The 22,690-nt window shown below is 40.8% G+C and overlaps 1 protein-coding gene across 3 annotated transcripts; it reads left to right on the top strand.

Moving 5' to 3' along the window:
- Positions 1-2,429: 2,429 nt before the first annotated feature.
- plcd1b (phospholipase C, delta 1b) lies at positions 2,430-22,107 on the top strand. 3 transcript variants are annotated; one of them, XM_058418244.1, is made up of 15 exons: positions 2,430-2,638; positions 11,415-11,573; positions 13,349-13,577; positions 13,699-13,828; positions 13,935-14,163; positions 14,866-15,067; positions 15,364-15,508; positions 16,577-16,729; positions 18,897-19,040; positions 19,172-19,331; positions 19,434-19,553; positions 19,899-20,077; positions 20,282-20,414; positions 21,046-21,195; positions 21,624-22,106. In XM_058418244.1, the coding sequence occupies exons 1-15, from the start codon at positions 2,611-2,613 to the stop codon at positions 21,713-21,715; spliced, it is 2,253 nt and encodes a 750-aa protein (XP_058274227.1). In that variant the 5' UTR covers positions 2,430-2,610; the 3' UTR covers positions 21,716-22,106. The 3 variants fall into 3 exon arrangements, with proteins under 3 accessions (XP_058274227.1, XP_058274226.1, XP_058274225.1); XM_058418243.1 differs by lacking the exon at positions 2,430-2,638 and adding an exon at positions 10,193-10,466 and having other exon boundaries at positions 19,175-19,331; positions 21,624-22,107; XM_058418242.1 differs by lacking the exon at positions 2,430-2,638 and adding an exon at positions 10,197-10,466.
- Positions 22,108-22,690: the final 583 nt, after the last annotated feature.

Below are 22,690 nucleotides of genomic sequence, written 5' to 3' on the forward strand. Positions count from 1 at the left end.
CACCCAAGGTTTTTCAGTTTTCTTTTTGAAGAATCTTGGTATTTAATATCCTAATATTTTATTAAAGTGTAAAAATGTAAATAATACACCAAGTATTGATATATATAATCCCCTCCCAATAATAATTATTAAATTAAAGGTGTTTTTTTGAGTTTGTTCTTACACTATGCTACATTCAAGTGCTATCTGATTTAAGGTGAATATGAGTTTCCGACCTAAATACTGTACTGTTTTCATAGTAAGATTCTTGCACAGGTCTGGAACAAAATATCCATTCATTCATTCATTCATTCATTCATTCATTCATTCATTCATCTTCAGTGTGCTTTATTACAGGATCATTATGAACCTCACAGACACTGTGTGAGGAAGTTATACACATTGAATAGGTGTGCTATCACAGTGTATTACACATACACATGTTGACACACTGTTTTATACCTAGAGGGAATTTAAAGTACCTGCTTGTATTGGAGAGGTGGGAGGAAACTAGATAAGCCAGTAACTCACACAAACACAAGCAGAACATACAAAACTTTGGACGTATCTTTGTATGTGATCAGTGGATCCAGCCTCACAAGCCAACTTGCTTTCCACATCATGCCATACTGTGACACCGGTGTCGTAAGAACACACAATGAGGAAACAGCAGCTGAAGATTTGAAATAACACATGCAATAATAACCAAATATTTCCAGCTGGGCTTTCATACTTCGTAGCGTACTTACACAATTACATGAAAGGCAGAGGAAATTCTTCATAGGTTCATATGTTAATTATTCATTTTTCTTTATAGCCGAGCCCCATTCGCGCCAAGGCACACAAAGCTCTGCCCCCAGGACCTACAGTGGTCCCATTCCTCTGACATAAAATTTACAACTCTGTAAACATGCACAGTTTACCCTGTAATGATTTATGAGGTTGTAAAGGGGTGTGGGTGGTGGGGTTTCTGTAAAATTACTGACAAGGCACTAATCCATATACAAACATTCTGGTTTCCAAATTATGAGCTTAAAACATTATTTTGTATCATCGCTGCATACACCAATCAGGCAAAACATTCTGAGCAGTGAGAGGTGAAGTGAATAACAATGATGATCTCCTCATCATGGCACCTGTTAGTGGGTGGGATATATTAGGCAGCAAGTCAACATTTTGTCCTCAAAGTTGATGTGTTAGAAGCAGGAAAAATGGACAAGCGTAAGGTTTTGAGCTTTGAGTTTGACGAAGGGCCAAATTGTGATGACTAGACCACTGGATCAGAACATCTCCAAAACTGCAGCTCTTCCTGGTCTGCAGTGGTCAGTATCTATCAAAAGTGATCCAAGGAAGGAACAGTGGTGAACCAGTGACAGGGTCATGGACGGCCGAGGCTTATCGATGCATGTGCATCCAACAGACGAGCTACTGTTGCTCAAACTGCTGAAGAACTTAATGCTGGTTCTGATAGAAAGGGGTCAGAACACACAGTGCAGGACGGGTCAGGGCTGTTCTGGCATTAGACAGGTGGTCATAATGTTATACCTGATTGGTGTATTTTTCAACAAGGACTAGTAAGAAATTAAGAATTTTAATCATTGCACCTTTAAATGTGACTAAGAACAAATAACAAGCATATGGTGTTAATATATTCTGAATATAGCACGTGTTGTTCGATAATTAAAACAAAATTGTATAGTAATAAATCCCTTGCCACACGCGCTGTTTCCATCAACCAATCACTAATCATAATTCTTCACATGGGCCAATCACTGACCACTGTTTGTCTCACCCTCTTATTTTGAATGCATTTACAAGCAATAAAACTGAGTTTTTCAATTTCCTTTGGATAATTTGTCTGCGTTCTTGATAGAAGGTAAATTATTCTGTCAGTGCATTTGTGGTGCCGCGACCCGAGGCAATTACTTTCTTCTTTAAATAAGTTATAATATATTATTGCGCATTGAAATTTTTATTTCATTAAATTCTAAATGCCTTCAGATAATCTGTCTTGTTCATGTAAACTAATTCGCAATTCGATCAGCAAAACTGATCATGAAGATCCATCCATCCATCCATCCATTTTCTTTACCTGCTTTATTCCTAATTAGGGTCACAGGGACCTGCTGGAGCCTATCCCAGCACACATTGGGCGAAAGGCAGGGGTACACCCTGGACAGTCCATCACAGGGCCTCATGAGGATCTATGGATAAGAAATTCAGCCCGTGACGTCATCTGCGCGTGCTTTTTTTTTTCTTCTTCTTCTTCTTCTTCTTCTTCTTCCTAACAAGTGGTAATAAGGCTGTTTGCCTCTACAGGTGTGTTCGTTAATTGCCCTAATTATTCTCTTCACCTAGACCACCCTTGCAACACAAACAGGTGACTCCAGAGGGCGGCGCGGGTTTTCATCATGTTTAAACACAGCTCTATTTACAAGGTCGAGTGTTGTACCTGTGAGCAAAGTTTTAGAGCACAAACTCGCGTTAATCTTAGTCTCTAAATCTTATCAACCAGCTGTGCTGCGTTCATTAAACGTACAGGTTGCAGCTCTGAGGTGTTTGGTGCCGCGTTCATCAGCTTCGTGTTCAATCCTGTTTTTGTTATTTTTTTCCTTCGGTATTTCAGACAGTATGGAACCCAACGGCATGGCAACACAAGGTAAACTGTTTAAAGTCGCATTATTCATTAAAAACAGTCTATTTATTACTGAGAATTTATACTTTAAGCGGTTTCGGTGTAGCATGCTTCCACACAGGAGGAAAAGGGCGTGTGGTTCATAAGTTTTGTTTGATATAACAAACAAATCGGAAAAGTTTACTTAACCCTTTGACTGCTTGATTTTATTTATTTATTTATTTATTTATTTATTTATTTATTAAATATGAAGTTTCTTTACATGTTTTCTTAAACTGCATGTGTTACAAGGTGTGAAAGTGTATACCAGAATCTAGAACAGTAAACTAACTTACTACATACTAAACTCACCTGGTTTGTATCTATGGACCATTTTAAAGTTTCAGCTGTATTAAACTGTCTAACTGATGAAGCAAATAATTATAAAGATTTCCAAAAACCAGACCAGAGAAAGCTTGCTGCTGTTATGAGCTTGTTTCATTGTAAGCACTCTTCTTTGAGTGTTGTTTCGGACACAGCCGGACAGAGCATTCACATGAGAGAAAAGTGCATTGTGCTCTAGCCTGTACTTCAACCCAGCTTTATTCTTTTTATTTGTGTACAGAACCTTCAAAGTGTACACACAGACCTGATAAAAATGTTTTAATTCATCCTCCATCATGTAGTTTGCATTTATTTAGTATTATGGATTAGCCACGATGGTGACTGGGAATCTGATTGGCTGGCTGTTACTTTTTGGAAGGGGTGTGTTTGGAATTGCTTTTCAACAATTTCCTTAAATTAATCTTTGCTTATTCTTCCACCCGCTAGTTAGGTCCTCCATGTAAAAAAAAAAAAAAAAAAAAAAAAAAAAAAAAAAATTCCACAGAAGAGTTTGTTTGACTTCCTGCAGTCGAGTCGTTTCAGGGTCTGACTCGGACATGATGAGAAACCTAAATCCACTTTTCCACGAGTTTCCCCGGATGAACCTCCCCTCTGTTCATCTGTCTCCCCTCTCACACATCACACCTGGGTAACTGGGCTTTTGTGTCTCAGATAATTACAAGCTCCCAGACCGCAGAGACAGCACCTGGTTATGTTGAGCTCTTGTTCTTGATGAGCACAGGCGCTCAAATGTGTTGTAATAAGCAGCTTGTGGACCGGGTTTCTTCATAAACACTTATTTGTCAGCGGTGAAGACAAATAGGCATGCGTTGCTGGAAGGTTTAATATAAACCCCTGCCTTATTAACTCGTATGGTGTTGAACTGGTTTCAGTGTACATATTAAATGTTTGAGAAAGCCACAGCACCACTGCTCACCTCGGGGCTATTGTTAAAGTGACCTTGTCTGTCTTAAAGGACTCAGAACTGTTTCGCTTAGCACTTTGTTCGTTGCATGGGTAGTGTTGAGGATCTGTGCTCAGGAATGGAAAGTTGTAAGATTACACTAAAAGTTTTGGGATGTCTGCCTTTACATGCACATATGGAGTTGCCCCGCCCTTTACAGCTATAACAGCTTCAACTCTTCTGGGAAGGCTTTCCACAAAGTTTATGAGTGTGTATGGGAATTTTTGTCCAGTCCTCTTTAGAAGTGCATTTGTGAGGTCAGGCACTGGTCTGTCTCACAGTCTCCTCTCTAATTCATCCCAAAGGTGTTCTATGGGGTTGAGATCAGGACTCTGTGCAGGCCAGTCAAGTTCCTCCACACCAAACTCACTCCTCCATGTCTTTATGGACCTTGCTTTGGTCACCGGTGTACAGTCATGTCGGAACGGGAAGGGCTCATCCCCAAACTGTTCCCACAAAGAGCATGAAATTGTCCAAAATGTCTTGGTATGAAGCTAAAGCATTAAGAGTTCCTTTCACTGGAACTAAGGGGCTGAGCCCAACCCCTGAAAAACATGAATTGAATGACTTGGAGGGGTGTTCCAAAACTTTTGGCAATATAAGTGTAAATCCTGAGACTTGAAATGATCTCAATCCCAGAAATCTCAGTCTGCAGTGTAGTTCAGATTTTATATAAATGTCTCTAAAGGAATAATCTGAAAAGACTATGATTTTTAATCCAAAAACGTCTGATCGTATTCCCTTATTTGCTGTGTATCCAAATATAATGGGCAGATTATAGCTAACATGAGAAACAAATAATGTTCCGTGTGTAGATAGAGAAAGATACATTCATGCCACCCATTGGAAAAGGAAACCTATGTCTTTATATATCCATGTTTGGACTTGGACCCACTTAGGGTTACTTCTCCTTACTTCTAGCCTTAAATCATCCTCTTTTTGGTGACGTAATAACCATCAGATCACCAAGAGCATGTTACTCAAACTGGAGGAATACACTTAACAGCCGTGTTCATTCGTCAAGCCACATTAATTCCTAAATTACACTCTGGTATGTGCGGTATCCTGATTGCTTGCTGGACTCTGACGCAGCAGGACCGACTCCAAGCCGATGGATTTGTGTCACCGCAGTATGAGACCATCACTCGGATGTAAGTTATGACACTTCTTTGCACATTTAGATGGATTATGTACTTGTCACTGAACCACAGATTGCCTAAATTACTGTCAGGAATGTTTGGCTGTACTAATTGCATACACAACTGTGTGTGTGTTTGGGCTCACTCGAAGCTTTCTATCCTTCCTACTCCCTGTATTAGTGCACAATGTAGGCAGTGAAATAACAGTTGGTGTCTCCACCCTATGTAATGCACTGTGTAATCAAATTGTGAGTCATTTGGGATTCATCCAAACGGAGATAACTTCCAAAAAAAGATGATCTCGGTGAAATCGGGCACTGTAGTCAATCTAACACACACACACACACACACACAATTTACACCAAGTAATGTGTATTAATGCTTTAAAAAGCTGTTGATGGCCACAACACAAATCACAAGTGTACAATTACATGGTATGTAAGTAAGAAACACGCATGCAGCTCTTATTTAAACATTTTCAATTCTTTTACTTCAGTTCAATTGTTGGCCATTTGTGATTTTTCTGTATTATAACGACAGCATGTATACATTCACGTATTTGTTTACTCGTGTTATTGCCTTTATTTTTGTCCACCCATAAAAGCAGTTGCAGGAATAACCCTTAGCTAGGTTTGGTTCATTGGTGTTAGACTGATGCACACTATTAACACATCACTGCCGCCTAGTGGATATATTTGGAACTGCAGTAACAAGCACACTTGAATCTTGTTTCGCTTCCTTTTTAAGTCTGGTTTTGAGAACAAGCTTCTGGAAAATGGCTAGGGAGACTAACTCTTACTATGACTATGGAAAAGATCACTAGTGACACTTTAAATTTTAGTCTGCGATCCATGTATAAGCAGAGATGGCTCAGCTGTTGGGATTCTGCACTAGTGACCAGAAGGATGTGGTTTAAAGCCCCAGTACTGACAGGAAGCCATTTGACCTTTAAGTCTATAATGAACTCCCTGAAACTACACTGGCCAATTAGTTCAAGAGCCTTTGGTTGCTGTTGTAGAAAAGACATTATTTACATTGACATTGAGGATGTCACAAATGAGGATGAGGTTCCCTCCTGAGCCTGGTTCCTCTCAAGGTTTCTTCCTCATGTCACCACCGTCGTCTCGGGCTTCTCATTAGGGATAAAATAGTAACTTTGAACTTCATAATTTTTTTTTTTCTCCATGTTTCTATATTTCTGTAAAGCTGCTTTGAGACAATGTCCATTGTTAAAAGCGCTATACACATTAAATTGAGTTGAATGGAAATCTTTTTGGACTCCTAAGCAGTAAAACTCACTGTCCTGTCTCTTAAAGTGTTCAGAGATGATCTGGGGAAGAAAAAAATATGTTCCTACTATTGAAAATATTAAAGTATTGGTTAGATGCATCAACTTGTCTAAAAAAATTTTTTTTAGATAATGTCATGTTGCCTGAAAAACATCATTCAGTCTCTGTATTAATAAATTAGATGGCTTCTAAAGGTGATGCACTGTTTTTACGAGACTTTGCTTAATCCAACATTTTCCTAAGAAAGGGCTCAGGCGCTCATCCTCCACTTCAGCACTGCTGACCCTATTCCAATGCACACTGACCTCTAGATCACACTATATATAGCTTTATAACTACAGGATGAACTTGACTGGATGCTAAAGCGAGCCCATTCGGTTGATGTACAGACATTGGCTGGATGAGGGAAGCAGAGACCTTTTTTAGCATTTTGTAAGAAGGTCTAAATAAAAATGCAATGAACACAAGGCAAGTTTTGTTTCCTGGAAATGTAATTAGGTAAGTGTTCAATTTCTCTAACGCTCAATTAAGAATAGTAAGCATGTACAATCACTCAAGTGTTTTCCAACCCTGGTGAGGCTTCATCATGGTGCAGTGTTCATAACGAAAGCGACGGATTCTGGCACTGATGTGTTTACGTTACTTCTAAAGGCGCATCGTTAATGACTGTCAGGAATGTGAAGCATCCGAATTGCATGATGGACCGATAAACATATCGCAGTGAAGTAAACATCTGTTCACTTTCAGAGGATGGACTGTCTGCATCCGTTGATATTTTTTTTTTTTTTTTTTTTTTAAATAAAAATGATCCTTTCATACAGTATTCTTCTAGTTAAGAATCATATCTGAGCTTTTTATATGTTTTATATATTTAAATATTAAACCCCGAACACTAGTCAAATAATCTTTGGCTCATTTAGGGTATGATGGCTAGATTAAAATGTCTGTTTTTATAGTAATAAATAAATGTGGAATAAAAAAAAAGGAACTAATTTGTTTTGAGTCAGGAAATGTGTTCAATGGGTTACAGGAATAATATAATTTAGATCTTATCAGAAAACTAGAAAATTATTGTATTTTCTTTCTTTCTTCATGTGAAAGGTGTGTATCATAATATACAAAATAATATGAAAGATGCAAAATGATATGGAATAGAATAACTAATCTCTGGAGGGAAAAAAGTTGGATACAGAAGGGATCCAAAAAAAACAAAACAAAATGGATGATGAGCACAAAGTAATAAACAAAAAAAGTGCAGAGTGTAGTGGGGATGTGATGCATGGTGTGAGAATCTGTACAGTATATGCAGTATATTCTAACATGTATACAAGATAAGATCATGCATAATGAGACTATATGCAATATGAGATGATATACAATATGACATGCAGGATGATGTACTGTATTATATATTGTAAATATTCTATATACAATACAGAATGTTAACCTTGTGTTTAATATGAAGTGTGAGGTTTCATGATAAATATGGTATGTGGATAAATCACAAGTGTGAATCTCTGCACCTTTTGTGTTTGTGTGTGTTACTCAGAGTGACCAGTAGATTGCGCTGTTACCCTTAATGTAAGCTTTAGGTCCTTTTTGTTAGTTCTTTATCATCACACGGAACTATATATAATGTACGCTATATTGCCAAAAGTTTTGGGACGTCTGCCTTTACATGCACATGAATGTAATATGGAGTTGTCCCGCCCTTTACAGCTATAACAGCTTCAACTCTTCTGGGTTTCCACAAGGTTTAGGAGTGTGTTTTATGGGAATTTTTGACCGTTCCTCTAGAAGCACATTTGTGAGGTCAGGCACTGATGTAGGATGAGAAGGTCTGGCTCACAGTCTCCACTCTAATTCATCCCAAAGGTGTTCTATGGGGTTGAGGTCAGGACTCTGTGCAGGCCAGTCAAGTTCCTCCACACCAAACTCACTCATCCATGTCTTTATGGACCTTGCTTTGGTCACTGGTATACAGTCATGTTGGAACAGGAAGGGGTCATCCCCAAACTGTTCCCACAAAGTTGGGAGCATGAAATTGTCCAAAATGTCTTGGTATGAAGCTGAAGCATTGAGTTCCTTTCACTGGAACTAAGGGGCCGAGCCCAACCCCTGAACTCGATTTGGAGGGGTGTCCCAAAACTTTCGGCAATATAGTGTATGTCCTAGGTTATTTTGTATGTACAGATTAATTACTGCGTGCACACAACTCTGATAACCATACTGCATCTTCACCTTTATCTTAACTTCAAACCTCAAACTGCCTGTTTTGCACTGGTCAATTAATATAGAATTATTGTACAGTTAATGTTTCCACCTGCACTGACTGTAGTGTTGGTAGTTTAATTGTTTGCATTTTCACTTTTTATACAAAATACTGCACTATTAGTGCATATACACTAAGCAGGCATAACATTATGACCACCTGCCTAATATTGTGTTCTCCTTTTGCTGCCAAAACAGCCCTGACCCGTCCTGCACTGTGTATTCTGATTCCTTTCTATCAGAACCAGCATTAACTTCTTCAGCAGTTTGATCAACAGTAGCTCGTCTGTTGGATCGGATCACACGGACCAGCCTTCTCTCCCCACGCGCATCAATGATCCTCGGCCGCCCATGACCCTGTCTCCGGTTCACCACTGTTCCTTCCTTGGACCACTTTTGATAGATACTGACCACTGCAGACCGGGAACACCCCACAAGAGCTGCAGTTTTGGAGATGCTCTGATCCAGTGGTCTAGCCATCACAATTTGGTCCCTTCGTCAAACTCGGGCTCAAATCCTTACACTTGTCCATTTTTCCTGTTTCTAACATCAACTTTGAGGACAAAATGTTGACTTGCTGCCTAATATATCCCACCCACTAACAGGTGCCATGATGAGATCAGTGTTATTCACTTCACCTGTCAGTGCCCAGTGACCATCCTGCCCATCATGAAGTAAGCGCATGTGTTGCTAGACCCCTTTTAGTTGGGCACGAGACCGCGGTAAAACTTTCCTGATGAATTATTGCATGATGAGGTGAATTACAGTACAGTAGCACATATGTCTGAAAATAGGCTTCCCTATTCATCGAACATTATCATTTGAGTTATTAAAACGTGAAGGATCCTGCGCATCCTCTTCAATCACAGGCCCCTCCCTTTCACTGTACTCTTCCTCAACACACTTTTTACACTTTTATAACTACACAAATTTGTAAGTACTTTTCTAAGCCTGTACTCCCAGTATTAATCAAACTCCTTCGACTCTGAAGATGGATTTTTGCATGCAAACTATGTTGAAAACTTAGTTTAAACTAAAAAGGAGTCACGTGAAGATTGAACACACTCAGTCTTTTACGCAATCCTGACGTATCACCAGGAGTTCAGGAGTCTACATATCCTTCCTTTATCCTGCAGTGCTTTTATTCTGGGCGAGAAAAACGTATTGAAATTTTTGGTATGGAAGAATTTCCGACTAAACCGCGATATTTTTTCTAGACTATCATCTCGGATTGTTAATGCGTTTGGGTGTAAACACACAAGATGCGTAGTAGTTTTAGAAAGTAAACCGTACACGTCGTTAACCCATTACAGTGTGCTCGTAAAAATGAACAAAAGTGTTGAGTATATTAGCGCAGGCTGTAATGAGGAGTTTATGTAGTTGCGCCTATTTTTCCTGAAACGTGGCGCGTGCGTCTCCCTCGCGCTCTCGCATACATACTCTATCCTGAATACGTCTCCTATCCCCTACATCCGCGCACTACCCAGGGTTCAAATGGACCTCTCCAACGCCCTACCTAGTGCACTACGCCTGCAGCAGGTGGTTATTTGCGACAGGAGCGCTGATCGGCGCTCACAAAAGCGTCTCGCTCCTTCCAGGTTGTTTTGCTTTGTAATTCTAGGAGTGAACTTTGCATGGTCCACGCCCCGGGAGTGAGATATGAGCTCTGCACTTCCACGGCTGTGTCTTTATTCATTGGGGATCCTGACGGGGAAAAAGGGCCGACATGCAGTGCGTACGGAAGCAGCCGAAAAGGAGCAAGTCGCAGGAATTACTCCATAATGAGCAAAGCCGGAGTATAACCAGCGATAACCTGAAGCTCCTGGGTAGGATCGGCTTCATTCCTGTTCAGACTTGGGATGCTGTATGTCATTAATGCGCAGTGTTTACATATCCGAATGCGTTTTCTGTTTTGTTTTTAATGCTGTTTGATGTTTAGTTGCTTATTTATTGCTCTTGTATAGCTCCAGAAGAAATGTTGCACGGAAATGCGCCCTTTTCTTAATCCATGGAAACTCCTGTTTTCCCCCCGGAGTTACACATCCTGACTCGCTTTCTCTATGCCAGAACATAAAGATAAAAGTCAAACACAGCCTCCTGCGTGAAAGCGCATTCAGTGCAAGTCACTACATGTACATTGTGCTCGTGTTTTTGTATTTCTGTGAATGAATCGTGTTAGTGGGCTTGAAACTGAAACCTTTCATGTGGTGGTTGTTTTCATAGAGCAATAGGGTTTCATAATGCATAAAGTTTCACTTCCTGGTCTGCTTTTTGGTGTTAAAGACAAAACTGGATACTATTTCGTTTCTCACAATAACAAGTGATGTTGGCCCGATGTATTAAAATGCATCCTGAACTATGCAAATGATTCCTGCAACCAGTCTCTAAATGTTTAAGTGCTGTGATTATCCTGACCTTCATAGCCTGCAAGCAAATTTGTGTGCAATGGGTAAATCGCATTGTTTTGCATGAGCCAGTAAATGGAAGTTAGGTTTAACAAATCCAGGTCCATCAAGGTTTTAGTGTGTTCGCTAAATTGAGGATTTGATTCAGTTCTGATTCTTTTATACAAAGATACAATGCACTGTAATATCTTTTGATTTGATTAGACGTTCAGATGTGCTTGAAAATGAGCCCATGAAGTGGGTGGTATTTATTATTGTTCTAATAATGACATTCAATCTGTTCAAATCACTTTTTATATTGCTCTATGTTGTGCAGCTGTTGCTCAAACATCTCCTCTGGTGTGTGTGTGTGGGTGTTTCTGTTTGCAGGCATGGATGGAGATCCTGATTTGAATTTTCTCCTGAAAGGCGCAGAGCTGGTGAAGGTTCGTTCAGGCTCATGGAGGAAGGTGCGATTCTACAAACTGCAGGAGGACTGCAAGACCGTGTGGCACGAGTCCAAAAAAACCCTGCGGCCAAAGCACACCTGTGAGTCCATCCCACACTCGTGTACACAACGCAGTGACCGGTGTTATTTCAACACCTACTGTGTTTATACAAGTCCAGCTGGAGCCAGCCTGTAAGAGTTAGATGAATTCATAGAGCTCTGTGTCGATTGCGTTGCTTATAATAGATATTATTACACAACAGTGGAACATTTTACTGGTTGTGTGTGTGTGTGTTTTCCCACCAAAATGATGGGCACAGAGGCAACGCCTCCTTCAGTAGGACTGTCCAGCACAGGGGTCATGCCTTTCAGTAAGACTGACGATCATAAAGGACGCACCCCTTTACTACAACGCATAACTGAGGACACGCCTCCTCCTTGTGACTGGAAGGCACAAAGGACACGGCCCTTTGCTTCTGCCTTTGGCCTTAAAGTCTACCACAACTGGTCTTATTTATGTTTTCTGTTTGAGCATCCTGCTTGCCGAGGCAAAAATATAAATCATATAAAATAGTTAAAGCCAAGGTTTATCTGACGAATGTTTACTTGTTTAAGCGCTTATAACACCTCACGCTCATAAAAACGTACGGGAGGATGTGAATGATTCACAATCACTACTGAAACTGAATTTTAGATGATACCCAAAGGACTTTCTACTTTTAATGACTTGTTCTGTGTTTATAGATTGTCATGATTTCTATAATCTCTATTTGCAAGTGTACATCAGCCGTGAAGGGGAGGGGGGGGCACCATAGTTGCCATAGAGATGTCAGTTTATTGCTCCGACATCTGTGATAAACCATTAAGACCAGCTGGCTTTATATTGCTTTATGCAGGTTTTAGTTTAATAGACCTGATCACGCTTCAAAGCACAGACTACATACAGCACTGTTTATGGAGTGAAACCGAGCCTCTGCGAGACGATTTGTTGTGTATTGTGTCGGAGCAAAGTTCACCATCAACAGGATTGCCATCTGCTTCTGTTACCTGACACATGTACCTTTTAGTCCAGCATCCTGATCATCAGTCACTTCTTAACCTAGCTTAGATCTAGTGTGTGACGGTCTCTCGCCATGAATATAGCTATAGAAGCTGGCATGGCATTAAGAAAGAAAGTGTGTGATGAGAGCGTATCATGTACAAGACATTTTAAACATTTAGTGCAATCAGGACCAAGACGTTTTAATTGACGTTTGTAGAATTTACAGTTTTAAAGGGCTAGCACACATCAGAGGGCTTAATATAATTCTACAGATTTATTGTAAGGAACAAAAATGATGCTAGTGTTGTACCACTGATACGATACCTATAGGTCATAGGTTTATATTAATGTACATGTTTTAGTTAATGTTGTAAGTCACAGGGACTTGACTGTATAGTGGATGCTGTACATAAATCATTTTTTACATTTCTGTTAGGAGGGGGAAAGGAAAGTCTCCAGTGTTGGTGCTGAAGTTCCTGCCATGAAAATGGCTTCAGAAATACTTTTTTCTTCCTCTAGAGAGGAAAAAAGGGCTTGTGATGGAATGAATATTTATAGCTGCTGTAATATAAAGTATAAGTAACTTTAACATTAAATGTGTCTATAAATGAAGTAAAAACTATGCAGTGGTGTTTCTTTTCAAAAATTATTGCCAAAATTTGTATCATATTAGAGGGATACAACAATTCAGGATGATTCAGATTATAGGAAAATGATTATCTCTGAGGAGTTGTAACAGTGATCACTCCACACTGTTGTTGATGATTTTCCTATTCCAGCATGTTTTACTGTTTTGCATTAGCCCTAACTGGACCTTTCTGCTTCCTCCCACAGTTTCCATTGAGGATGTAGAGTGTGTGCGTGCCGGCCGGCACACGGAGGGTCTCAGGAAGTACACAGAGGAGGTGATGGAATCGCGGGCATTCTCCATTCTGTTCAAGGGCCACCAAAAAAACCTCGACCTGATCGCCAACTCTGAGGAGGACGCCAAGCACTGGGTGTCAGGCCTGGAGAAGGTCATCTCCAACACGAGCAAGCTTAGCCAACAGCAGAGGACTGAACAGTATCCTTGGCATTTTTTCCCCCCATCATGTAGCTTGCTATCGATTAGGCAGTGTCTTTAGGAACTTATAATTATACAGTGATGTGTGTGCAGTGGTGTTAGCCTTACATCAGTGCAACAGCTGGATCTTCAACTGTCTGCGTAAGGCTGACATAAACTGTGACCAGAAGATGAGTCCAGAAGAGGTGAAGAGCTTCCTGCACAACATCAACGTAGACGTGAGCGACGAATACTTCAAGATGCTATTTGAGGTGAATTTATTTGTCTTTTTCAATAGCTTACCTAACGCTCCTTATATTCTGTATACACCTTGCTGATTAGGAATTAATGAACATGCTTATCTTTTTCTATTTGCAGAAATGTGATGAGTCCAAAACTGGCTTGCTGGAGGGGAAAGAAATTAAGATCCTGTATGAGATCCTGACCGACAGGGAAGAGATCAGCGTGATCTACGGAACGTACGCGAAAACTGAAGGACTGATGAGTGCTGCCAACCTGCTGGACTTCCTGATAAAAGAGCAGAAGGAGAAGGTGGATCTCATTCACGCCACTCAGCTCATCGAGAAATATGAAGTAGATGAAATGGGTAAACACACGCACACCAGATGTAGTACATTAGACATTAAACTGCAGCAGTGTTGAATCCTTGCATCTGATTTTTACATTTTCATGCACTCATGCTCATCATATTGTTTCTATGGTAACAACTTGCACAGAAATATGCTTTTACATTATTTACACTTTTCGTAATCATTTATCACCGCCTCAAATTCAGGAAGTTCACCACTGCACAAGCCCAGAAAGGAGAATTAACACACAAGTTTGTCTAAAGTTCGAATGTTTTCTAAAACGTTTTGCATGATGCTCTGCAAGCAAATCTCAGCGCGGCAGTGGGTGTGTCCGGCAGTGTGGTGTTTCTGTTCGTTATTCTCCAGAAACAAAAAACCTCAGTAAAACTCAGACGAGTTTTAAGAGGCATACAAAAAGACTGCTGCAAACTGAATCCAGTTCATCGTGTTTAGTAATAGAATTATATAAGCAATATTAAACAGGTTCGTTCAGTAATATGACAACTAATTTAAAACCTGACCCAAACACACACTTCCTTTTTTTATTTAGATCTCTGTTAAAGATTAAAGTCTATAAACCTGGACTTCGCATTTAACAAAACATCTTCGTTCAAACGGCACCTTTTTTTGTTAGAAAGGGTTTCTAAACATTTGCTTTTGCTCATCATGCGCTCCTGCGACTTTGCATACATTTGCTTGTCTTGCCTCCACCTTGACAGCCAAAGCAAAGCAGCTGATGACGGAAGACGGCTTTCTGATGTTCCTGCACCAGCCCGAAGCGCTGATCATGAGCCCGGCCCATAAGGGCGTGTACCAGGACATGAGCCAGCCCTTAAACCACTATTTCATCTCCTCCTCGCACAACACGTACCTTCTGAAAGACCAACTCAAGGGCCCGAGCAGCACCGAGGGCTACATACGGTACGTCTGGCTCGGTTTCACACGCAGGCTGGACGCAGAATGTTGTTCTGTTCTAGTGTTAGTACTCAGAACACTCAATGTCGTACGTTTTTGTAATAGAAACTATATTTATGAAAATACTCCCAATATCATGTTGGAAATGACATGACTGAGTGACACCAAACAAATTTTATTAAGTTATAAAATCTTATTATTATAATAGTCACTGAACGTACAGCTCATGCCAGAAATCTCCTCCTGTGGTCTATCTGCCGTTACATATTCCACATGACGACTCTGTTCGATCCTCCTGACAGAGCTCTTACGAAAGGCTGCCGCTGTGTGGAGCTGGACGTCTGGGACGGCGCAGATGGGGAGCCGGTCATCTACCATGGCTACACGTTGACCTCCAAGATCCTCTTTAAGGATGTCATCCAGGCTGTTAAAGACTACGCCTTTAAGGTAACTGCAAGAATTATTAGATATTTCTCTTTCCAGCATGCAGGCAATCGAATATGATGTGTTTCCTGGTTAGTGCTTGATTTTTAACCCTACTGTTACCCTGAAATTTATAAACATCTTTTGCCCTTGGTCAATTTAGCCCCAGCAATTTTAACCTCCAGAATATAGTTTGTCTGGTAATGTATGTTTCTTTTTTGATGACCTCGATAGCTTTTTAAATAAAACACAACCCCAACCCTAAAACAGAGGGATGGATTAATATAGTGACCTCAATATTATCTTAAACAGCCTGAGGCTGTTGACCCCAAGTCAAAATGTGTACTGGACACTGAAAACATTTATATTATCGTGTTATGCTTATCTGGTTGTCCCCATTAAATTAGGAAAAGTCATTAAAAAGGAAGCAAAAAACACATTTAGAGACATTAAACATTGTTAAACACTGTCTAAGGCTTACATGGCAGAAAAGGAGCTAAGATCAGCGCACTAGCTAGCCAAGACCTGGTCTATAGGTCAGCATTAATTGTTCCTGGTAATGAAGATGAAATAAATATTGGTCCAAATCTGATGAGTTCCTTATATTCACTCACTAACAAGACAGCACTTGGTTAAAAGAGGTTAAAATAAATACACAAACATTTATCACTTCAGAAGCCATGTCTATAAACACTTTGGCTTCACAATGCCTGGTGTTTCTGCTCCACATTGTCCTTTTGGTCCAATTTCCCCTGTAGAGCATGATCTATTGTTCCTGTTAAAATATTCACAGTGCAGCCTTCATAGTGCACATGCTTTGTCATTTTTACACAATGTGCATGTATAGAGGTCATTAGATTTTGTTTGTATTCATTCAGCTCCTTTGTGGGCTTCTTTCCATTCCCTATGCTTGATATTTATCTCCTCTCCACCTCGTCTGCTGTCATAGTGACTGCTTTGAGCAACTCGTCTGACTGCATGCTGTGGTTTGTTTGGAAATAAAACCCCTCTTGTGACTTTCCAGGGTTTATAATGACATGTAGTGATTTGTGAAGAGTGTGAGGTGATGGTAAATAGAACGTTTTTCCTTAGACATCAGAGTATCCAGTGATCCTGTCCCTGGAGACCCACTGCAGCATAGAGCAGCAGAAGCTGATTGCAAAGCACATGTGCTCCATCCTGGGTAGTGCTCTGGTCACCAAACCCCTGGGAGAACACATGCCCACTGCGTTGCCCTCTCCTGAGGTCAGTACCTGCTCAGAGCGTGAGGAATTTCACCCTTTCTGCCACCCCCCCCCCCTCTCTCTCTCTCTCTCTCGCTCACACACACACACACACACACACACACACACTGACAAGGCTGTATTGTCCCAAGTTCGGTCAGTCCGAAGGCAGCACAGTTCCCAGACCAGTGCGGTTTTCACACTTCTGTTTATAGACACTTCTTGAGCTGTATTTTGCCTGAGCAGAACCAAAACTATAAAAACACCTAAATCGTTAGTCTATACGTCACTAACTAATATAGTGGTCGTAAAAAGGGGACACTTGAGGGTCAAAGACGATGTAAAAACATTTCCGATGTCAAATTTGTCATTGTTTCTCTTAAAGGGTTTTTAGAGGGGTTTAAAAAAACATTGACTATTTAAGCATATTTATAATAATTTGTATTTTTGTAATATTTTAGCCATATTCAGTAGAAACTTTTTTTTCAAAGTTTTGACACGCTAGATTGATAACTGAAAGACATTCTACATACACCGATCAGGCATAACATTATGCCCACCTGCCTAATATTGTTTGTCCCCCTTTTGCTGCCCATCGAGGCATGGACTCCACTAGATCCCTGAAGGTGTGCTGTGGTATCTGGCACCAAGATGTTAGCAGCAGATCCTTTAAGTCCTGTAAGTTGCAAGATGTGGACTCCATGGGCCTCACTTCGCAACTTACAGGACTTGAAAGATACTTTTGATACTGACCACTGCAGACCGGGAACACCCCACAAGAGCTGCAGTTTTGGAGACGCTCTGATCCATCACAATTTGGCCCTTCGTCAAACTCTCTCAAATCCTTACGCTTGTCCATTTTTCCTGCTTCTAACACATCGACTTTGAGGACAAAATGTTCACTTGCTGCCTAATATATCCCACCCACTAACAGGTGCCATGATGAGATCAGTCTTATTCACTTGACCCCTCAGTGGTCATAATGTTTTAATAATCGTAATGCCTAATCAGTGTAAATGCTTTACTGTGATCTGAGTAGTAGTGAGTCTGGATTCTGGGGGAAAAACTGGGTATAATGCAGAATTGCACCTTGGAGGGGATGCCCTGGGGGCACATTGCAAACACACACATTCACATCCAGGGGCAAGTTGGTCACCAATCCACCTACTGGCCTATTTTTGATAGATAGGAAGAAATGGAGAACCTAGTGATCATCCAAGTAACTGGATTAAATGTGAGCAATGCATGAAAAACCACTGTGCTGCTGGTCAGCCTGATATTTTAAAAGGAATCGAAGTGTTTACATCCCTCTTACAAAAAGTTGACGTAGCATCGCTTTAAATGCAGGTGTGTCTTCTGACTGAACACTAACCAAACCCAAGTATGCAAATATCCCTCCTGATGCTGGCTGCTTGATTAGCATATGCCCTTAAAAACCCTTTTGAGCCAATTGAGTTGTTTTTCTGAGTTGAGTATCAGAACTGAGTAATATATTTTCATTAGAATAAAAGAACTGTAAGGCTGTAGATGGAAGCTGAGAAGTGTGTGTGTGGTTGGTTTTGCTGGGATTTACGTTCTGTTGCGTTTTCATTCCAAACATCACTCCAGAATGCGAGGAATGCCGTGTCCACACCTACACACAGAGAACTAGATTTAGTTTGCGGCGGCAAGTCGGTCGAGCGCTTTCCTCAGTGACACATGGAGAGATAATGACTGAGGAGTTGTTTCGCTAGCAGGAGGCAGGCTTTTGTTTGCTCTCTGTTCACCTTAGGCAAGGTGTGGCTCTGCTTCTTAGCTACTCAATCTCAGAAACGCCATGGTAATATTTCACCCTCTGGCATTAATCAAAAACATGTGATCTACCTCCTTGGCTACCTCCAACATGTTGTCGTTCTGTTAAAGGGAAAAATAACAATCGTCTCTAAAGTCGATCATTTATCTTGTTACTAAGAAACACCAAAACTATATTTTTTTGTAATGAAGCACTGAGACTGGAGTCTCCTTCCATAGTTACTCTCACCATTACATTTAGGTTTAGATCGTGCCACGTTTACCATACAGATCAATCCTGAGTGACATTTATATTAATGTTATTGTTTCTAAAGTAACACATGTTGATTGAAGGATAACTGAAGACACAAATCGCAAGATTTAAGCATTTGATAAAATGTGTTTTTGTTGGTCATCAGGAGCTGAAGGGTCGGTTTCTGGTCAAAGGCAAGCGCCTGAACAAGCTGGAGGATTACTTCTCGGACCAATCCGCTACAGCAGAAGAACAGTCTGTGACAGAAGATGAAGATGATGAAGCAGTGGAACATTCTGAAAATAATAAGGTTTGCTAACACCTAGATGTCTGCATGCAACGTTTATTTATTTATTTATTTTTGCTAGAGTGGTTAACATTTATTTATTATTATTATTATTATTATTATTATTATTATTATTATTATTTCTCTGGCTTTAGAAGTCAAAGAAGCTGAAGCTCGCTAAAGAGCTCTCGGACCTCGCCATCTACTGCAAAAGCGTCAAGTTCCACGGATTCGAGCATGCGCGGACTCAGCAGTCCTTTTACGAGATGTCCTCTTTTAAAGAATGGGACGCAGTGAATTTCGCGGAGAAGTCGGGTAAGACTGCGTCGTATGGGACGTTAAAGACGGCGTCGTTTATATACACGTCTGGCTATAGGATCTGCAACTGATAAGGTTTTTTTTTTTTTTTTTTGGCAGCAAATGAATTCATCCATCATAATGTGGACAAGCTGAGTCGAGTTTACCCCTCAGGAGCAGGAAGGACAACTTCCTCCAACTTCAACCCCGTGCCTCTGTGGAACTCCGGCTGCCAAATCGGTGAGACTGAGGTGGTGTAGTAACGTGCAGGGGGTACAGTTTGGTGGAACAAAATGCAAAACAAGTTCCTCATGTTACAGCGGCTATAAACAATAAAACAGTGTATTGTGTTAGCTTGCAAAATGTAACCATTACAATGACTATGGGCTGTCTACACGGTCCACTTTAACAGGTCATTTACACTGTTATATCATCAGCCAATCATGTGGCAGAAGTGCAGTGGAGATGACGAGTGTGGAAAAATATGATCTAACTTGTGTTGGACCAAATATTCCCAGTTTGAGCAGACGGGCTTCTCGATCACGTTTCTGATTACTGTGCATCATCTTTCCGTCTCTCCTCCAGTGGCCCTGAACTTCCAGACACCGTGTGAAGAGATGGATCTGAACCAGGGCCTGTTCAGCCAAAATGGACAGATCGGCTACATCCTGAAGCCAGCCTTCCTCCGAGAAAAGGAGAGCGAGTTTGACCCCATCACGCTCATCAGAGGACCGTGGCTCAAACACCTCGAGTTCCATGTGATGGTCAGCACACTATTTCAGTCTTAAACCTACAACATGGAATTAAATAGGAATTTTTTGATTAAAAGTAAACACCTGGAATTTGAGGAAGTTTAATTGATTGAAACCAAAAAATGTTCAATGATTTGTTTCTGGAGCATGCTTAAGATTTACACTCTGTTAGAAAAGCACTGAGGTTTTTTATTCTTCCTCTTTCTGTGTGATCAGGTGATCTCCGCACAGCAGCTACCCAAACTGAGCGAGAAGCCGCTGTCCATCGTAGATCCTCTGGTGCGAGTGGAGATCCACGGCGTGCCTGCGGACACGTCCAAAAAAGAGACGCGGCACGTTAAAGACAACGGTACTGTCGCTAATGCATCCTTTTTCCAAGACGGTGGATATTTTTCCTAGTGGAAAAATACTGACTGAATCCTCTGTTTCAGAAACCTTTTTTTCTCCGGAAGGTTTAAATGAATTTAAGCTTCATATTAAAAATATTCAAACTCCCATAGCGGTGTCCTTCCAGTTGTTGAAGCAATTAAATTCTACCAGGAATCAAACAAGTCCGCAATAGTAGTTATAACTACAAGTTCATGTGAATTTACTTCCCAAGACCTTTAGTGAATTAAAGCATCAGAACAGGACTGAGTGGTTTAGGTTTTATATCTGGCTCAGCAATATAATTCAAGCGTTTGCAGAGTCATCAGAAAAGTTAGTGCCTCTGACCTAGTTTCCTCTTAGTAAACGGAAACTGGCTTAATACTGTTCCCTACAGAACAAACGACACCTTTTATTACTGTAATAGTCTGACAATCCCCTGGTCCTGAGTTAATACATGTTTGTCTCCTGATAAAAACGCTGTAATTTATAAAGTGGAGACGTCTGAAATCCTTCGCTCGAGGGTGAACCAGGATGTTTGAGTCTCGATAGTCCTCCATAATTACTTACTCCACAAAGAAATCACTCTCTCTCTCGCACTCTATTTTCAAAAGGTTTCAATCCCATGTGGAACGAGAATTTCCAGTTTGACCTTTACGTGCCTGAACTTGCGCTGGTGCGCTTCGTCGTGGAGGATTACGATTGCGTGTCCAGCAACGACTTCGTCGGCCAATACACGGCCCCCTTCGCCAGCCTACAGAACGGTCAGTGATCGCACCGCACCATTCAAACCAACCTTAACATATTTACTAATTAATGAGACTGGATTGTACTCGATTAACACAAATGGGGGAGGCATTTAAAGTGATGAGACAGACCTTATTGGACATCGAGTCCAAATGATGGTCTAATTCATTCCTGTTATCGTTTCCATAGTAACGACTTGCTCAGTCAGACGACCCCAAGAGTTGTCAATCTTTCTAATAATGTTTTGTTTATTTTTGTAAATGGGTGCATAATCCTGTTCACATTGTTTCATGACAAAGCGTCAAAAAAAGGCTGTAGTAGTGAGCCGATGTCAGCATGTGAAGTCGTCACATGATCGATTTTGAGCACAGGAATGTAGACAGATTTGGATTTCTCCAGAATTTTCTTGAATGAAAACACACTCTGTCCTTGTTTTCCTCTGCAGGATATCGCCATGTGCCGCTCTACAACCAAAACGGAGACCTCCTCCCTTCAGCTCAACTCTTTGTTCACATCATGGCCGTGGAAGCAGAATAAGCCTAAAGACCTGTCTTTATTCCAGCACTTCCCGTCCAGAGAAAGCCGAGCACAAGACTGAACTTGGAGCTGGACCAGAACAAAAAGAAAATCCTGAGCTGGATTGGGAACTGCTGTTTTAATCATTTACCCAGCGAGACACTGCAGGACCGTCAACTTCCTCGTAAACATCCATCCTGGTCAACTTTACCCATGTAGCTGTAGTACGATACACTGAGCAGTTAATGAACTAGATGAATATTTTCTTATAGATGGTTTTTAGATGTTTTTATGTTTGAGTGCTACTTGGCTTCTTAAACATTCCATTATTTAAGATTTTACGTGTGTGTGTATGAAGAATGTGTGAACTGAAAAACTAATAAATCGCCAGCTGTAGTGAAAACTACAAGCTGCTACTGATAAAAAATTTGCTGGAAGTCATTCCTCCTTCTTTCATACGCTGCCAGGTTGGAATGGTGAGCTGTAAACACAAGCTGTGCCAAGAGGATGATGGCATGCAGAAAGCAGATGAGTTCAGCTACTCGAGAATGAGCTGAGGAGTCTCTGCAGACAGCGTGTGTTGATTAGAGTTTATAAATACAGCCAGGTGTTTCCTGTTGGATCAAAGATGGAGAATTAAACCATTTCCTAAGCTGGCATAGGCATGTTTGTGTGAATTTAAGTGCTAGAAAGTAGAACCAAGTAGAAGATAATGTTTAATCCAATTCTACAAGCCACCAGAACATCTTGAATGCACTGGTGTTGATGGTGCGACTCTCTGGAACTGTACTGGAGTGATGGACACCATTCAGCTGGAAGATGTTGCTCTCAGTTGGTGCTTAGATAGAGATGCTGGCTGAATCTAACACCCAAAAAAAACCTAACTTTCTCCCCCCCAAAAACCTATGTTGAGATCTGGTGAGTGTGAAGGAAAAACTTATTTAGTAAGAACTTCTTGCAGTGAAAGCTGACAAGGTGAAGAGGTAACAACCCATG

Source organism: Hemibagrus wyckioides, linkage group LG20, assembly GCF_019097595.1.
Source record: "Hemibagrus wyckioides isolate EC202008001 linkage group LG20, SWU_Hwy_1.0, whole genome shotgun sequence".
NCBI lineage: Eukaryota > Metazoa > Chordata > Actinopteri > Siluriformes > Bagridae > Hemibagrus > Hemibagrus wyckioides.